Raw genomic sequence first — 18072 nt, forward strand, 5'->3', positions numbered from 1 at the left:
CGCAATCTCAATAATAAAACTAGATCCTGCCTACACAACACACTATTATCAATCCAAGGAGAATTAAAGGGTTGTGGCTGTATTGTCTTATACCAAATACCTTTGTCCCTAGATCTCTCGTCGAAATATTCCTTCCACAATTCGCGACACTTTAATTTGACTAAATGTAAACAGTCATTATTGCCCCCATATAATGTTTCAACTGAAATTCAATGCCATCGCTGCATGCCTGTTTTGCTAATGCATCAGCTGTCTCATTGCCACTTATACCTACATGCGATGGAATCCATTGCAATATGGTTTATGGTTTATGGTTTAAGAATTTATTTCTCCAAAAGAATTATAATTCACTTACATCAGAGAAATACAAACAAACATTATGTACATTATTTACAAAGTGCACGAATAACATAAAATACTTATAATCTAAATCAAAACAAAGTGACTTATTTATTTTAAAAGTGGGTATTATACAGTGCGAGTCGGCAACTGGTAACAGTACAGTGCAATTGTCACCGCGCGAGCGCGGGCGGACACGGCTGTCGCGCAGTCCAGCGTAACGTGACCTAGACGTTAATAAAGTGAGCGCGCCAAAGATACGCGTTTATAATGGTTGGTTTAAATATTATAACTTTTGCCATAGATTTAGTAATATGTGAAAAATATAAACTTTTATGACAAAAAAAATCTGGACACAATTTAAGAATCACCCAATTGCGTCGAGGAATCATCTGTATTTTTGCATGTTTCATTACCTCCTCGCTTCTTTTTTGTCCTTTGTATTCTGTAGCAATTTGTTAGATCTGAAAATAAAGATAACTTGCGTCGTCACGGATGTCGATTTATAGGTTTTAGGGAGTGCAGAATTCGAAAACGATGATCATTTTATAATCCAAGATGGCGGCTACGTATTTTGTCATAAAAGTGGAATCCAAAATAGTCATCATTTTCGAAATCTGCGCCCCCCAAAACCTATAAAACGACACCCATGACGACTTTTATGACAGTGCATGGCCGCCATTTTGGATTCCAAAATGGTCATCATTTTCGAAAGCGGGGCCCCCTAAAACCTATAAAACGACAATCATGACGACTTTTATGACATAGTGCCTGGCCGCCATCTTGGAATCCAAAATGGTCATCATTTTCGAAATCTGCGCCCCCTAAAACCTATAAAACGACACCCATGACGACTTTTATGACATAGTGCATGGCCGCCATTTTGGAATACAAAATGGTTATCATTTTCTAAATCTGCGCCCCCCAAAACCTATAAAACGACACCCATGACGACTTTTATGACATAGTGCATGGCCGCCATTTTGGATTTCAAAATGGTTATCATTTTCTAAATCGGGGCCCCCTAAAACCTATAAAACGACATCCATGACGACTTTTATGACATAGTGCATGGCCGCCATCTTGGAATCCAAAATGGTTATCATTTTCGAAATCTGCGCCCCCTAAAACCTATAAAACGACACCCATGACGACTTTTATGGCAAAGTGCATGGCCGCCATTTTGGATTCCAAAATGGTCATCTTTTTCAAAATTGGGGCCCCCTAAAACGTATAAAACGACACCCATGACGACTTTTATGACACAGTGCATGGCCATTATTTTCATTATTTTCGAAATCGGCACTCCCTAAAACCTATATATCGACACCCATCTCGACTTTTATGACAAAGTGTTTTGCTACCATCTGCATGCAAGACATTTCTATTATTTTTACGTACAAAAATGGCCCCCTGTCAACTTTCAATCGAGATTTAATCGATAATTTATTCGATTAATATTCAGATTAATTCAATTTCAATCTATGTTAGGTCGACTAAACTAATCGCGATTAAAATTTGAGAATTAACTTTTTTTATTCCATTAATTAGTCGAATAAACAGTTAATCGATTAATGCCCATCTCTGACCACGGCATTTTTACACTTTGAGAATATCTGAAAACAAATCAACACAAGGAGCCATTTTGCAAATCCAGTAACATACCAGTAACTTTGTTATTACTTTTGACAGCGCGTGTCATGTGTCAACACAGAGTCGACACAAAGTCGAAACATTTGTGACTGCAATATTTCTCAGCCTTGAACCATATTTATACATCATAATTAACAAGTTTCGTAGTATGTAAAGCGTTATTTCTGTTATTTAAGTATAGTATACGCATCGAAGTACTAAAAATGCTTCAAATAATATAGTTATGAACACAGGCACTGAGAAGTAAACAATTTCATTTCCGGCTAAACTAAAACAATGTGGTGGCGCGTTGATTATATTACACTTAGTTTATCAAATCACTCGAGCAGTTTAATTCCCCATAATAATTTAAGTCATATTGTAATATAAATGCAAACAATATATAATTACGTCTTGTAATCCGTTTAAGAGATGGCGTATTAATGTCACTTATTTTTATTTAAGTATTTTTCCATCTGACAGTTTCCATTTGACAGGAACAAAATGAACGAATGAACGAATGATTTTGGCATAAAGTAGTCGCAAACCCGAAACAATGTGTGCACACGGCGACCACACTTTATGTCACTTTGTGTCATGTGTCGACCCTTCCCCATTTCTGGTAACTGTGTCGACACGGCGACGACTCTGCGACTGGAATTGTGACCGAAACAGATGGTGTCGACACAAGATGTGTCAACACCGCGTCGTAACGGCGACTGGAAATGGTTGTATGGGACATAGGTATGTATTTTTGTTCCAAGGACTTGGCTCATTTAGCCGGTAGATATGGATAATATCATTCAACCAAAACTCAACTCGGGGTAGTTCCGTTTGGTTTGGTTGTCACCTAACTGTGGATTGCTAATGTCAAATTTTGGCATTGTACGTATTCGAGAACTTTTGATTTTCCCACATCAACGGTAGATCAACACGATACGTCAAACGTCGCTTGTCGAATAGGGGTCCAGGTTTCATCTAATACTACACAGTATTAACAAGAAATAAGAAGCAGTTTTGAGAAATTCGACCCCTAAGAGGGATTAAAAGGGTTTAAATATGTAAAGGTTTTATTTTAAGCTAGGGACTTGAAACTTCGTAAGACATAATTATGACTTTCTATCAGAGAGACATCAGAGAAGAATAGGAGTACCTATATATATAAGGTCCTTTTCGAAAGAAAGGTCTTATGCACATGAAGCATAAGAAAGTTCTGCTCTGATGGAAAGTTACATTTTAAAATTCGTTTTTGAAAATAAGTCCTTTAAGGTGGTGGACAAGGGGTTTACATTTTGTAAAGGGAATGGAAATTTTGTGAGTGAGGGACTTAAAACTTAAGAAGTAAGATAAGAAAATACAATTTTACAACACAAGAACAGTAATTTCAGCGTTTTTAAGTTTTTTTCCTCAAGAGGGTTGAAAGAAACGATCACGGAGTAAAGCCTCGGAGGGACAGATGATCAGACAGACAGACAGACGGACATAGCGAAGCTATAAGGGTTCCTAGTTCACTTCCTACGTAATCGTGTTGTCACTCGTTTCGGTCATTATGATTGCTCTCCTGAGGACTCTTTATTAAACCATGATATTATTTTCATAGCATTCAATTCCAAAATAATATTTTTTTGTGCTATTTGCCAATTCCATCTTAAAAAGCGGTACCTCTATAATAACTCTTACCAGCGCTAGAACCATTTCGCCATCATAGCTGTACTTAATTAAGGTTAGATGGGTTAAAGAAACTCCGGGGCAAGAATAACACTTGTAGGGAATCCTCATACTGTTTCTCTTGCCCCGAGTAAAATAAACTATGTTTGTCTCACCCCACATGACCTTATGCATTTCGTTAATTACTTTTGTCAGGTGATCAACTGCGTGTAGCATCTCTCCGTAATGCGACCAACTGGCAGCATCTATGTGGAGCAACGCTGCTCACTCAGGTTGAGTATGGTTCAATTTAGCTTGAGTTTTTACTGAAACGCAACGTAAGAGCCATTTCAAAAAAATATTGTCGCTCGTTCCAGTAAATACGTACCTACACTACCTACTCTCCGGTGAACTCTTTTTTTAACCATGCTTTTATATCATTCGATTCACATCAAATTTTTAGGTTTTGAAAAAAAATGTTACTGTTCTACTGGCTTAATTAAGCCAGTCTTGATATTAATGTCAACAAGAAATAGTAATTGACCGAGTAGAGCAATAATAGTAGTAGAATGTGGTTCGGTAACGTATGAAGTCTATAAACAACAACTTCTTTCGACGTTAGGCATAGTGTAGGTATATATATTTGGCGGCCCAACCAAACTGAGTTTTTTATAGCATAAACAAAATTTTATTAAGTGGGTAGAATTAGACCTTCGTATATCTCATACAAATGTGATGTTTTACGTACCGTATGGCGTGAACCGGAGGATCAAACATATAAATTGTCCCCAGGAGGTTGCCAGCACTGCCGCGCACTGCGTCCATGGCACGGGCTACGTGCTTCAGCTGAACAATTTCTGCGGGGACCCGCCACGTGCGACAGTCTTGGAAATATTTACGCACGAGCTGTATGATAAGTAAGTCTTGGCCCTAACTGCCGTTTATTTGAACATGTTGTTTATCCCTCTTGTTAAGGTTGAGATCCAAACAGGCGCAATATTGCACAAAGTGGAATCTTTGTGCGAGTATTTCATGGCACGTATTTAACCGGTCAACTAATTAATCGAATTTAGATAGTTTAAAAAAATTGAAATGGCTACTAAAATTAATAGTTTGGCAACTAAAACGGAGCCTTAAAATATATCAATATGAGTTGTATTTTAATGCCGTTACTGCTTTTGATTATTTTTAGGCAGGTACCAAGTATTTATTTGGCAACTGAATTAATATATTGGAGACCATTTATGAAGCACATTTTAAAAAGAAAACGGCTATCTATTAATTAAAAAATGAAGTTCTTTTAAAATATTTTGTTTGGTCATTACACGGTCAACCTAACACGCTCCTCCTCGCTTCGCTCGTCGTCGCACCTATCTGTTGACTCTAGCAGAACACGGTGGTAACTATTGAAATTAGTAATTAAAAATTTAAAGATCTAATGGTATAATGGCCATTAGGCGTTTCATGATTAGAAATTTCGACTATAAGTATACTGACCATTGCGTATTGGTAAATTAATTTGAGGTGTTTTGTGTAAGAAGTGACCAATATTCATTAAATTTAACTGCTTTCGTGTTAAAATACTACCTAGCTGAAACGATATGCTCAGTTATGATTAGTTGATTACTTAGGTGTGAACAACTAGAAGACAACAAAATTTTATGATCGCTTTACAATATTAGTTGCCAATTTATTATTTTAGACGCCAACTTATCACTTTTAAGTTCCCTATAATTTTTTTAGGTGGCTTGATTTTGCTGCCAGTTTTTTTAATAATATGATGCTTATATGTATGTATGTATGTATGTATGTATGTAAACACTTTATTGTACATAAGACAGGTTAAATTACAATGGGACAAAAAATATATATAATTATATATATATTATTATATTTGAGGCTAAAATATTTTTTTGGCGCTAAAATATTAATGCACAGCCAAATTATATTATTATATGCCCAATGAAAGTTCCTGTTTAATATTTTAGTTGCCCGGTTAATAATAAGCCGTATTTCATTTCAAGTTTCAAGAGGGAAACTTTATAATTGGTGTATTGAAATATTTGTAAATTAATGATAAGTATTAAATATTCATCTGAAGACAATTCAAAATTTTCATTAAATTACTTTGCTCTCTAGAGCATAAAGTGCAACTTTTGGCACTTATTAAAAATATCGGATTTATAAAGATAAAGAGCGGGTGTGTGAAAATTACCTAATAAAAGGTATACCTACATACGAGTAGGTATTAACGCATTAACTAAGTACTTACAGTAATTTCTATATATTATTATCAGAATCAAATAGATAATATATATCTATTATGACATTGATTTTATCAAAATGACACTTAACTAAGTATTTCTAAACACGACACTGTAAAAGCGAGCCGACTTATTCTAATCAATTTGTAATCATGCTTAGGAATACTAATTAGGCTTTATAATGCCGCTGGTGGAAAGCACGGCATGCTTGCCGCCCCTTGTATTCGTCGGACGTCATGAACTTTCCTGATTCACAAGACATTTGACTTCATTTATTAGCGAGTCCCTAGTATAAGTAGAACTCAACATTCATAGCAATTAATGCGGAATTAGAGACCTCACTTGTATCGGTTTGTTTGCGTAGTAAATGATTGTTGTGAATACAGGTCATGACTGCTAATATCGACCTTCTGTCTACTTATACTACTTTGCCCGGCAAGGTCACAAAGGTGAGCAAATATTCTTTGTTTATGAAGGCTGACGTGCTGCTTTTACAATTTGAAGACGCCATAAATTCGGGAAACACGTGAAATAAAGATTAACTATTGTTAATTTACCATTGCCACACTAACGTAGTCGTATATTCGACACGTATTTGTAAACATAGCAAGGCGGCGGAGTGGCGTCATGACATTCAAGTCGGAACTTCTAAACATGACGATGACTGGCTGGAGAACCTTAAGCGGAATAGTCTTCGTCGTGCACTACCACCTCCTGCGGACTCGCGTTTTGTGTGCGATCGATGTGGCAAGAAATGCCGCGCTGCTATAGGACTTTATAGCCATCAACGGCGATGCGGGACCCCATAAACACACAAGCGCCGCAACAAACATCTACAACAGATGATGTGGCCAATGATGACCTACTCAGAGCAAAGATTTGATGTTTTCGGCTCCATCGCCAATGCAGGCCTATGGTAGGTAGGACGTTTATTTAGTTATGTCTGCGCCAAAAAAAGGCTCTTAATCCATAATTAGTTAGGTAAATCTATGTATGTAGGATTTGAATTAAATATGAGTAGGTAGATACCTCTTAAAATATCGCCATGTGACTTTTTGCACACACTGAATAGAGGCCCTACTATGTAACATACTTATAGAGACAGAATTAATAAAGTTCTAAATGCAAATGTTGTTTTAGGTATTCACGTGCTCACGATATTGCTTTGCTTCGAGTGGAACGACTAGATTTTCCAGGACTTAATGAAAGCGTGCTACCTGAACATTCGTTTGGCGCTGGAGGTAGGTATAGGTATGTAGATACCGGTGCAACCAATTCTATTTTCGTAACTTCAAATTGAGTGGAAAACTTTTGTAATAAGAGTAGATTGATTTGAATTTCTATTTAGGTTTCCTTATAAAGCCAATACCGCAATATTTCGCTTAAACTTTAGCTCAGCATTTTAGTGAATTCCGTTACACTCAGGGCAGTATCAGATGATTATGTGAAACGTGATCAAAGAATATAATACTCACTAGGAGAAGAACGATAACTCCATACAAAAAAATGTCCCTTTCAAAAGTTCGTTTATACTACTAGCGCTCTGGTGGGATACCATTGTAATTAGAATTGACAACCCGTTTAGCCTAGCGGGTATTGGCAGTAATCCAGTTCAGGAAGCTAATGGTCCTGGGTTCGAATCCCAGAGAGGGAATTTCTTTTTGTATTTTTTTATTTTTTGTTGGGGTCAGGTTTTTAAGAGCCCATCAACGTGCACACTAGCGCCACTGCTGAATACAATAAACTAGTTTTTATGTTATTGGATTCGTCAATCTACCCGTCCAAAGTTAAAACGGCCGTTTTTGTTTTGAGCTCATAGATCGACGAATCCAGCAACATAAAATCTAGTTTGATGTATTCAAAAGGTACCTAAATACACAATACAGTCCGTAGCGGCCCCTTTTTTAAATACATGTCGTTAAATTTAAATAATCACGATTATTTAGCAGTGGCGCTAGTGTGCACGTTGTTGGGCTCTTAAATTAGCATTTCACAAATAAGTAAAAAAATACGTTAAAAGATAATGATTAGGTACTATATTCAGAAATTCGTGAAATATAAAAGGTAACAAAAAGTTACGTATTATTAAGATATAAATATTTTCATAATACATATGAATACATACACTGATATGGCAAATGGTTACAAGTTGTTATTACATCTATCCGGTTATCGGACATTTTCTGCTTCACAGCTCCGCGCAGCGTTCTTGGTCACCGGGAAACTAGTTTGGATATGCGGCAGATACGTGCCCTTCTGAGCTTTTTCCAAGAAATCATATGACGGCCCAGGATTATATTATTATCTCACGCTCAAGCCATCTGCTGATTCACTTTCTAAAACAAAATAGTCAAAAAATTAAACAATATAATCTATCTTCCTAATTACTAACGTCGCTAATTCCTAGGGTTACCAGCTTAAACACTGTGGGGTTTTACATCTATGTTGAATTTTGATTATAATTTCGGACGCGTCCGCGGGACTTACGGGGATAGTAAGATTAAATTATTATATTTGAATTTGGTAATTAGCACGCTCATTTTTATTTAAAGATTAATATATATCTTACCTTGAAATTATCGCTGTTTCTGATTTACTACAACGGTTTCCACACACACATTAGGGCTTTCCATAATCCGGATAAGAATTGTTGATAAAGTCGCCATTGCCGGATACATACAGCAAGGAAGGAAGAGAGACAACGGTTTAAATTTAACTAAGTCTGTGCGAAGACGCATTTAGATATGTTGCTCGTACATATGAATAGATTTTATTTTCAAAATTAATAGGTAAATAAATATATTTCAAGTGAATAAATCGTTTTATATGAAAATTTATATTTTTGCATTAAATGACTTAAATGACAGCATTGACATTACAGACTTTTATCTTGTCTATGTTCTTACCGGCCAGACCCAAATCAAGGCCTATCAAAGAGGCCAATTGACAAAGATTTTTTTTTATTTTATCAAGGAGGGTAGAGGCACGTCTACCCTTCGTAGATTTTATGAACATAGACAAAGAAAAACTGAAATATAATAGATAATAATATACATATATCAAAAAATAAATAATAATTTACATATGACTACTTCATAAAATACAAATCAAAATAATTTGATTTGTTCCTAGAAATCGCATCTATAGACAAAGCCAGTTCTAGCAATGTTGCTGTAGTAAAATATTTTGATGTTAATTACTGGCAATCTCGTCTGGGAACGGACAACACATGCACAATTTTGAAGGGTCACATCGTTTCAAGGAAGTCAATAGGCCTTGAACGTGATTAAGAACAACCCGAAATCGTCAATTCTACAATCTCCCTATTTACTCCTTTAGTCCAGTTATTTAACTCTTCTAATTAAAAAAAACCTAGAAAAAGACCTCTAGCACGATTGCGCTGCGATAATATCACGCGCGTGAGCTAGACTGCCGATTTTTTCCTATACTTATTACCTACTTAGAAAGGGACTAGTAGTCCATGTATCACCCGAAAAAACTATACTGTGTCAGAGCAATCGTGCTAGTTTTTATTTCAAAGAAAGCCTCTCCGAGGTAGTGTGATGGTTTGGGGCCCAAGATTAAAACATGCTAATTCTTATGAAATATAGTTTTATTTCTCTATGACAGTAATGAATTGACAATTGCGCAGACTTTTCTTCCCCGCGCAGACAACCCTGCGCGGGAATGTGCGCAGCAGCTACAGGGCTCCCCCTCAAGCGAAGCGTACTGGTCGCCTGACGGTTCTACCTGACCGAGTACACTTTGCCGGAGGTTCATTAGCATTACCAGGTTCACTCAGATTCACTGTATAGGCGGGCTTTAAGCGGTCAATGGATACTGCGACGACCCGTCCTGGCAATTGTATTGTGAAAACTTTATCACTACGCTTCAATACTGGATAGGGCCCTTTATATGGAGCTTGTAGCGGTTTGCGCACTGCATCTTCACGCAGGAAAACATTTTCGCAATTCTGCAAATCAGGATGCACAAAAATCCTTCTACTGCTAGAGTGTACCTTTTGCGTAGGCTTGAGATCATTTATGATTTGCCGAAGTTGTTCGACGTAATCAAAATTTATGACAGGATTTACAGAAATGGACGATGAAATGAAATCTCCTGGCAAACGGAGTGAACAGCCATACGTAAGTTGGGCTGCACTGACACCAGAGTCGCTGCGCAGCGCTGAGCGTAGTCCAAGCAGGACAGTGGGGAGTTCTTCGACCCATTTATCTCGATCACACAGCCGCGCCATAAGAGCTGCCTTTAGGCATCTATGCCAGCGCTCGATTTTACCATTGCTCTCTGGGTGATATGCTGTTGTACGTACTCTTTCGATGCCAAGTAATTTAGTCAGAGATGAAAAAAGTTCACTTTCGAATTGACGGCCTTGATCAGTTGTTATAGTTGATGGGCACCCAAAACGTGCGATCCATGCTTCGTATATAGTTTTAGCCACAGTTTCAGCAGTCATATCTCGAATAGGTATTGCTTCAGGCCAGTGCGTTGTCCTGTCTATAATTGTGAGTAAATACCGGTGTCCAGCCGATGAAGTACTCAGAGGACCGACGAGGTCAGTATGTATATGTTGGAAACGTGCGCTCGGTGTGAAACATCCGACGTTGCTGTAAGTATGACGCTGAACCTTCGATTGTTGACATTGGATACAAGTTTTGGCCCAAATGCCGACATCCTTGTTCATAGATGGCCAAAAATACCTCTCTTGTATCATCTTCCTAGTAGTCCTGATACCCGGGTGACTTATATTGTGCACGGTATCGAAGGCAGTGCGGCGTAAATCTTCAGGTATGTAAGGTCTAATGGCTGATGTAGATACTTCACAATAAATCGGCTCTGCTGAGTTTGGCAAGATGATTTTCTTTAATTCTATATTCTTTTTTAGTAACAAATGGTTGATAGACTTGTCATTCTGCTGTAATTGTGCGAGTTTATCATAGTCGAACACGGATGGTGTGGTGATAGTCTCGATGCGTGACAATGCGTCCGCAACCACGTTATCTTGGCCACTTACGTGCCTGATATCGCTGGTAAATTCGCTAATGAATGACAGCTGTCTGGAACGGCGAGGAGTTTCTGACTCAGATGACGTTTTCATAAGTGCGTATGTCAGCGGCTTATGATCCGTAAAAATGATTAACTCACGGCCTTCGAACATTTTCCTAAAATGTTTCACAGACATATATATAGACAATAATTCTCTGTCGAACGTACTATATTTTTGCTGGGCGTTTGAAAATCTTTTTGAAAAATATCCCAACGGCTGCCATTTATTGTTAATGCGTTGTTGGAGTACACTTCCCGCGCTCTGGTCGCTAGCGTCACAAAAAAGAGCTATAGGCGCGCTATGAGAAGGGTGGGCGAGCATCACAGCATTGTTTATAGCTTTCTTGCATGCCTCAAATGCCTCATCCGCTTCAGGGTTCCACTGTATGACAGTTTTATCGCGTTTCTTGCAGTTATGCAAAAAAAAGTTTAATGGCGTTTGAATTTGTGCTGCGTTGGGAATGCTGTCGTGGTAAAAGTTGACCATTCCAAGAAACCTTCGTAGTTGTTCGATGTTTTCAGGTTTTGGGTAGCTGTTAATAATTTGAATTTTGTCTTCTGGTGGTTTAATTCCGTGCGGTGTTACTGTGTAGCCGAGGAACTTGACAGATTCTTGACCCAACACGCATTTTGAGGGGTTGATTGTGACACCGTATTCGTTCAGTCGTTGTAGGACTGTCCGGAGGTGATTTTCATGAGTCTTCGCGTCCTTTGATGCAATGATTATATCATCGATGAAGGGGAAAACATAATCTAGACCAGCAAGGACTTGATGAATAAATCTTTGAAATGTCTGTCCAGCATTTTTTAAACCTTCTCTCATCATCGGAAACTCAAAAAGACCGAATGGCGTAATTATAGCGGTTTTGTCGATATGATTTTTGTGCATAGGAATCTGTTGATACGCCCGGTTCAAGTCGATCGTACTAAAAATATTCATACCGTGAAGTTGGTAGGTAAAATCTCTTAGTCGAGGAACGGGGTAACGATCGGGTTTTGTGACAGAGTTTAACCGTCTATAATCTCCGCAGACTCGTATGTCGCCATTTTTCTTAGGCACAACGTGAAGTGGACTTGCCCAGGGGCTCTTGCTAGGTCGACAGGACTGTTGCTCAATCATGTGATCAAATTCCTTTTTGACTGCAAGGTACCGGTGTGGCGGGAGCGGGCGTGGGCGTGCATGTACGGGAGCTCCATTAGTCTCAATGTAGTGCTCGACGTTGTGCTTGGGAGCGCTCTTCATTGAAGATGGTCTTATAATATCGGGAAATTCACTGAGAATGTGATGATATTTTTGTTCGAGATCAATGCTGCAGATCGTCGGCTGCGAGGTCTTACAAATCGGAGTTCTGACAGCAAGGTTGGTTTTCTTATCAATCAGACATCGTCCGTCAAGATCGACGAGCAATTGGTGGTACTTCAGAAAATCAGCGCCGATGATTGGCTTACTAACTGCCGCGATAATAAACTTCCATCTAAATGTACGTTTTAAATTGAAATCTAGGTCCAATATCTTTTCGCCGAAAGTAGGTATTATGCTGTTGTTCGCTGCATAAAGGTTGAAGGAGGTCGGACGGCCACGGAATCCTTTAGGCTTTGGAATGACAGAAATATTTGCGCCAGTGTCAATAAGGAATTTAATTTTGGTGTCTTGATCAGTAACGAACAGGCGGTGTGAAATATCCGATGCGCTAGTTCCCGCCTCAGCTAACGTCGGTACTAGTTTTCCTTATTATTGCTCTTCTTGAAATTACAGGGGATGGTGCACTTATACGCTGAGTCGCCGAAACGTCGGTGATAAAAACAGATGTCGCTCGAGGAAGGTTGGAGATTTTGAAAATTGGAGCGCGTGCGAGAATACGGACGATTAAATCGCGAAGCGTTGAATTGCGGAGCTGAATATGTGTTGCGACGGTACTGTTTCTGTTGAATCTTGATCTCGGCGACTTCACGAACGAGATAGTCCAGCTTGTCTTCTAGCGTTTTCTGCGGCGAAAGAGCTTCACTGGAAGTCGTAGAAGTGGATGGCTGTGCCGAAATTGCGGATATTTCTTTACGTGTCTGTTCTAAAATTTTATCTGCCATCAGTGCTATGTCGTTTAAATTTATGTCTTTCATAATAGTATCGCTGGAGGCGACGACGGCTCGAACGGACAAAGGCAGATGATTGGACCACAGGATACGGAGAGCTGTTTCGGAGATATTGCTACCGGCGAGGGTTTTCATCCGACGCAGTAACTGAGATGGCTTTAAGTCACCGAGCTCCATTTCGGATAAAAGACGTTGCAGACTACGTTCTTTAGACTCCTCGTAGACGGTAGTCAAACGGGTTTTCAAGGTTTCGTACTTTTTAGTTTCAGGTGGTTTTAGTAAAATGTCGCTTACTTCGTCCAAATCCTGACGTTCTAGTTTTGCTATTGCGAGTTCGTACATTGCCTGGTCGCCTTTCTTGAGGGGGGCGACGATGGATTCAAATTGCACAAACCAAAGTCTTATTTGGTCGCGCCATATTGGCGGAATACGAATGTTGGTCGCGATACCTGAGAGCTCTAGCAACGGGCTCGAAACTGCAGGTTCGAACTTTTCGGTCGTTTCGTTATCAGACATGTTTTTGGAAGGCTGGGTGCTGCTCTGAATGCGGGGTCACCACTTTGGGGCCCAAGATTAAAACATGCTAATTCTTATGAAATATAGTTTTATTTCTCTATGACAGTAATGAATTGACAATTGCGCAGACTTTTCTTCCCCGCGCAGACAACCCTGCGCGGGAATGTGCGCAGCAGCTACAATGGTAACATAACTACATGTGGTTTTATTTTTCAGGTGAATGTGCAGTATACGGCTACGGCGTTAAAGACGTGTCCACATACGAACTGTCCGAGGCTCTATTGGCAGCTAACATGAGGATACTTCCCCTGGACGAGTGCACGCAATCTCTGGGGACCTACATGGCTCCCGATTTCGACAGCGGAATGGTATGCGCTGTCGGGAATGGCGTCGATACGTGTGAAGTAAGTAGAGGCAAAGAGAATAAAGTCTATAGAGAAGGATTGTCAAAGTAAATTATGTAGCCACTGTAGATTTACTGCCATCTTTCGACAGAACATAAAACTGTTAGAACGCCATTTGACTTTGATCCTTATTCTTTCAGTGATATGTGTTAACTTATTAAATATTAATATTTCACGCCATCTACTCGACTATAGGCCAAAGGTATGGTTCCATGTTTTCGAGCGATGGCGCCACAACCTTCAGCCTATGCTCGAGTAGATGGCGTGAATATTAATATTTAAAAAGTTAACACATATCAGTTAAAGAATAAGGATCTAAGTCAAATGGCGTTCAAACAGGTTTAATCTTCTGTCGAATGGCAGATGGCAGTAAATGAACTGTAGCTACATAATTTACCATGACAGTAACTCTCTTCTTCAAATCCTTTTTGGTAAAGGTTAAAGATCTGCAGTAGATAAATAGCAAGCCAGACGAAGCACAAACTTACAAATACTGTCGTAGTAACTTAGGTATATTATGTATTGACACCCGTTCAACCCTGTAGCCGCCAAAGGTGTCTACCGACGCGCAAGATTAGTTTAAAATTAACCTTCATCCATTCCAATAAGGTTTACGATGGCGCCTTTCATTATAATAAACGTGGCGTTCAACGGGTTAAGGTTATCACAAATAAGGTCACACGCTGCCATATTGATGACTGGTGACTGATAAGTGATAAGATAACCAAGTCAATAACGGTTAAGCCATTCGTTTAAAGTTGTGCACTACACTTTTTTTTAATTTGGACATACATATTTAAGTATGTTATATTATATTTCTACTCAGGATCACGAGGATTTCAATCCTAATAGGAGAAAATAAATAACATATATATATAAAAAAACCCAAATTTAAAGAAAATGTGTAGTGTACAATTTTAATTAAAATGGCTCATGAATAACAAACCAGCAGATGAAGTACCTAGTACCTAGTATCTCTTTCTTAACAGGGCGACTCCGGGGGTCCCCTGATGTGCCAAGGCCTAGTGGAGGGAGTCAGCAGCCACGGGCTCGGCTGCGCCGCCCCGGGCATACCCGCGGTCTACACCAGTATTAGGGCGCACTTGGCTTGGATACACCAAGTCATACAGAGCTGGGACCCAAATACAGAGGACACAGGCTAGGATATGATACCTATATTACGCACTTCACTATGTACAGTCAATTTATTAAATGCTGACACGGACAAAGTGCCAAAAATATGTGTACACACCACCTTAATTATATCGGCAATAAGGTCTTCTATTTAATTCTATACAATCATTTTTTGCCACTTTTACCGTGTGCAGTCGATATTTAATACCTGACTATACTCAACAGAAGTATGAAGAAGTGTTTGAGTGTGAAAAAGATAAGTATTATTTTTACTAGTTTAATAGGGTATATGAATAGTACCTTAACCCTTGAAGTGCGCATGGTGCGTTGTTGCGTTGAATTTTTTTACGCTCAATATTTGGAGCATAAGTGCATCACGGAAGAACTACTCCGTCGAAGCATAAATTGGTTAAATATCAACATAGTTCGTCTACTCTTTCATTAATTACATGGAGTAACGAAATAAATGTATGACTATTTCTCGTTAGAGAAAAGAATTAATTAAATTATAGACGACTTGTGGCTAAATTAAGGACTAAATCAAATTATGTAGGAAATTACAAATTCAAAATTCAGCCATGTAACAATGTGTATGTAATATGGGCACAATATAAAGAAAAACGAGAATTTACATACAGTATCGTACATTTATTCGCATTTTATACCATTTGATAACATCAAGCCAAAATACATACAGTAAGGTAGAATTAATTTGGGAGGCATGCCAGATGGTCATTCGATTTTCTGCCTTAAAATAATCGTCATAAAGTTTTTATTACAAACATATGTACCTATATCTAGACAGCTAGACATTAACAAAGTTTATTATATTTGTGTTAAGATAGAGAATCATGTAAACTAATGTAAGTAATGTACATCAGTTATCAGCCTTTTTTAAATAGATATCTATATAATATTGCGATTCTATTTTGTAAGATACTATCCGTTCCGTACATATCTAAGGACTGGCCTTACGGGCAATAAGAATGGGGCATGAATGGGGCCAGTACAGCGGTGTGACACCGCTACAACGCGATTGGTTGATGAGTTCGCATCACGCGCGCGATTGGTCGCAACTCGCAACTAGTTGCGTTAGGCTGCACGATTGGCTCGAATTCGTGAGTGACACCGCTGAACTAGTACCATTTTTAGTGCCCGTAAGGCCAGTCCTTAGATATAATACGTCAATGTATTCTCTGCAAAAAAAACAGAGTAGCTAATGAAGTTATACCGATAAACCTAGGAAACTTCAAAGCGTCAGGTTATTTATAATTACCCTAAGAAGGCCTTGCTTTAGAATAAATCAGGCCAGTAGCACGACACAATACTATTCTATTATACTTAAAAACCCGTATCTATTCTACATCTAAGCGGTGCAAACATAACTATTTGCTATTGAACCAATTGTCCCTGTAACATTTTTGTATAGGTTTATAACTTTGATATAACTTATCGAGTTTTCCAAAGCGGATGTACAATTGTACACTCATATCATGGATTTTAGATATTTAAGTGGTTCATAGTTATTACCACGCGAATTATGCATTGTTTTTATTTACTGGTATATATCGATGTCAACTGACGTTACTCAATTGACAGTATTTGTTATATAATACATATAATTTGTATATTGGTATGTTCCGATAACAATACATGTTATTATAAAACTATTATACTAGTAATATAGTACCGAATATAATTTATTTGTATTAATAAAGTGTTTAAGACTTTAAGTTCCATTCGCCTTATATTACCCTTTAAAAAAACTTACATGTTAAACACTTTGGTATTCAATTCAGACATTAATTATAAGTTACAGCAGTAACACTATACACTGTGTATTGGTCATTTGTGACTCTACAAATAACGCACAACCACTTATTTAATATCAATAAAAATTTAAGAAGGCCATAGATAAATGGAAGTGAATTTAGTAACACTTAACACTGGTAAGTAACACCAATAACATACATTTGTATAAAGCTAATTAACATTTACGCTACACGCGCTTTTTAAATAATTGTTAACTAATGGTGACATTACATTATAACGGAATGCAATTTTATAAAGGTGCGTCCAGATCTGGCAAATACCGCGCGAGCCGATCGCGAAATGCACGTTCGTAACTATATCGTACTATATAATTCACGCAGCAGCATGTCGCTGGCCCAATATTACAGGGTTCTATGTTACATTTTCAAGATAATTGAAATTCGACTTAATGTCATTATGACAATGTTCAAATTTCAGTTAGATAAAAGTGAACATAGAACCCTGTAATATTGAGCCAGCGATGTGAGCTGTTCGCAGGCGAAGGACATTCCCGGTGCGTTCGTCAGATCTGGACACATCTTAGTTCTCATGAACACTACACATTTATTGCGTGACACAAAGTCCTCCGCTCTTGAAACTTTATTAATCCTTTGCCTAATATGGAGCCAAAGTATTCCGAATTAGATTTTTTTCTTTCCGAAGTCACTAAATGTCGCCACGATATTTATAGGAATCGATCACGTTATTTCTCTTCAATTTCTCTTGCGTAAACAAGAAACATACAATCAACAGCTAAGCAGGCTCAAGAGTACATAAAGGTTCATCTAAACCTAAAGGTATATCCAACTACAATAAAATCTCTATAAAATTATCTACCTATCTCAAAATGAACGGACTTTGTGAACTAAATATTTATACTACTGTACGTACTATATTACTTTAATATACATACTGTTTCCCAATCCTTAGCCAAATTATGCGAGGTGACTCAGGTGACTATACTCGTAGCATGAGAAAATGTTTAGTATGTATGGGATGGGACCAACACCGAAATCGCGATAAAATGGCTTACTTACGTATTGGTTGTTCGATATTTTCTATGGGTGAGCCAAATTTTGATTCGCGGTGTGCCCATAGAAATTTGGCTAAGGGTTGAAAAACACCCCGTATATACACAGCATAGCATAGGAACCATTTTTTAGATTCTT

General features: G+C 38.2%; 1 protein-coding gene across 2 annotated transcripts; it reads left to right on the forward strand.

Annotated features, from left to right (window-relative positions):
* Positions 1–4407: 4407 nt before the first annotated feature.
* On the forward strand, positions 4408–15139 carry LOC134796098 (trypsin II-P29-like). Of its 2 annotated transcripts, XM_063768054.1 has the most exons (5): positions 4408–4535; positions 6269–6331; positions 7023–7133; positions 13770–13957; positions 14947–15139. In XM_063768054.1, exons 3-5 carry the CDS (start codon positions 7085–7087, stop codon positions 15118–15120), a joined length of 411 nt encoding a protein of 136 aa, XP_063624124.1. In that variant the 5' UTR covers positions 4408–4535; positions 6269–6331; positions 7023–7084; the 3' UTR covers positions 15121–15139. The 2 variants fall into 2 exon arrangements, with proteins under 2 accessions (XP_063624124.1, XP_063624123.1); XM_063768053.1 differs by lacking the exon at positions 6269–6331 and having other exon boundaries at positions 4417–4535; positions 14947–15135.
* Positions 15140–18072: the final 2933 nt, after the last annotated feature.

The sequence above is a fragment of the Cydia splendana genome, chromosome 13, assembly GCF_910591565.1.
Source record: "Cydia splendana chromosome 13, ilCydSple1.2, whole genome shotgun sequence".
NCBI classification, from domain to species: domain Eukaryota; kingdom Metazoa; phylum Arthropoda; class Insecta; order Lepidoptera; family Tortricidae; genus Cydia; species Cydia splendana.

Coding starts and splice junctions, on each gene's coding strand:
- LOC134796098 (XM_063768054.1), top strand. CDS start 7,085: ATGAAAGCGTGCTACCTGAACATTCGTTTGGCGCTGGAGGTAGGTATA. Junction 7,134..13,769: donor GGCGCTGGAGGTAGGTATAG/GTATGTAGATAC, acceptor TTTATTTTTCAG/GTGAATGTGCAGTATACGGC. Junction 13,958..14,946: donor ATGGCGTCGATACGTGTGAA/GTAAGTAGAGGC, acceptor CTTTCTTAACAG/GGCGACTCCGGGGGTCCCCT.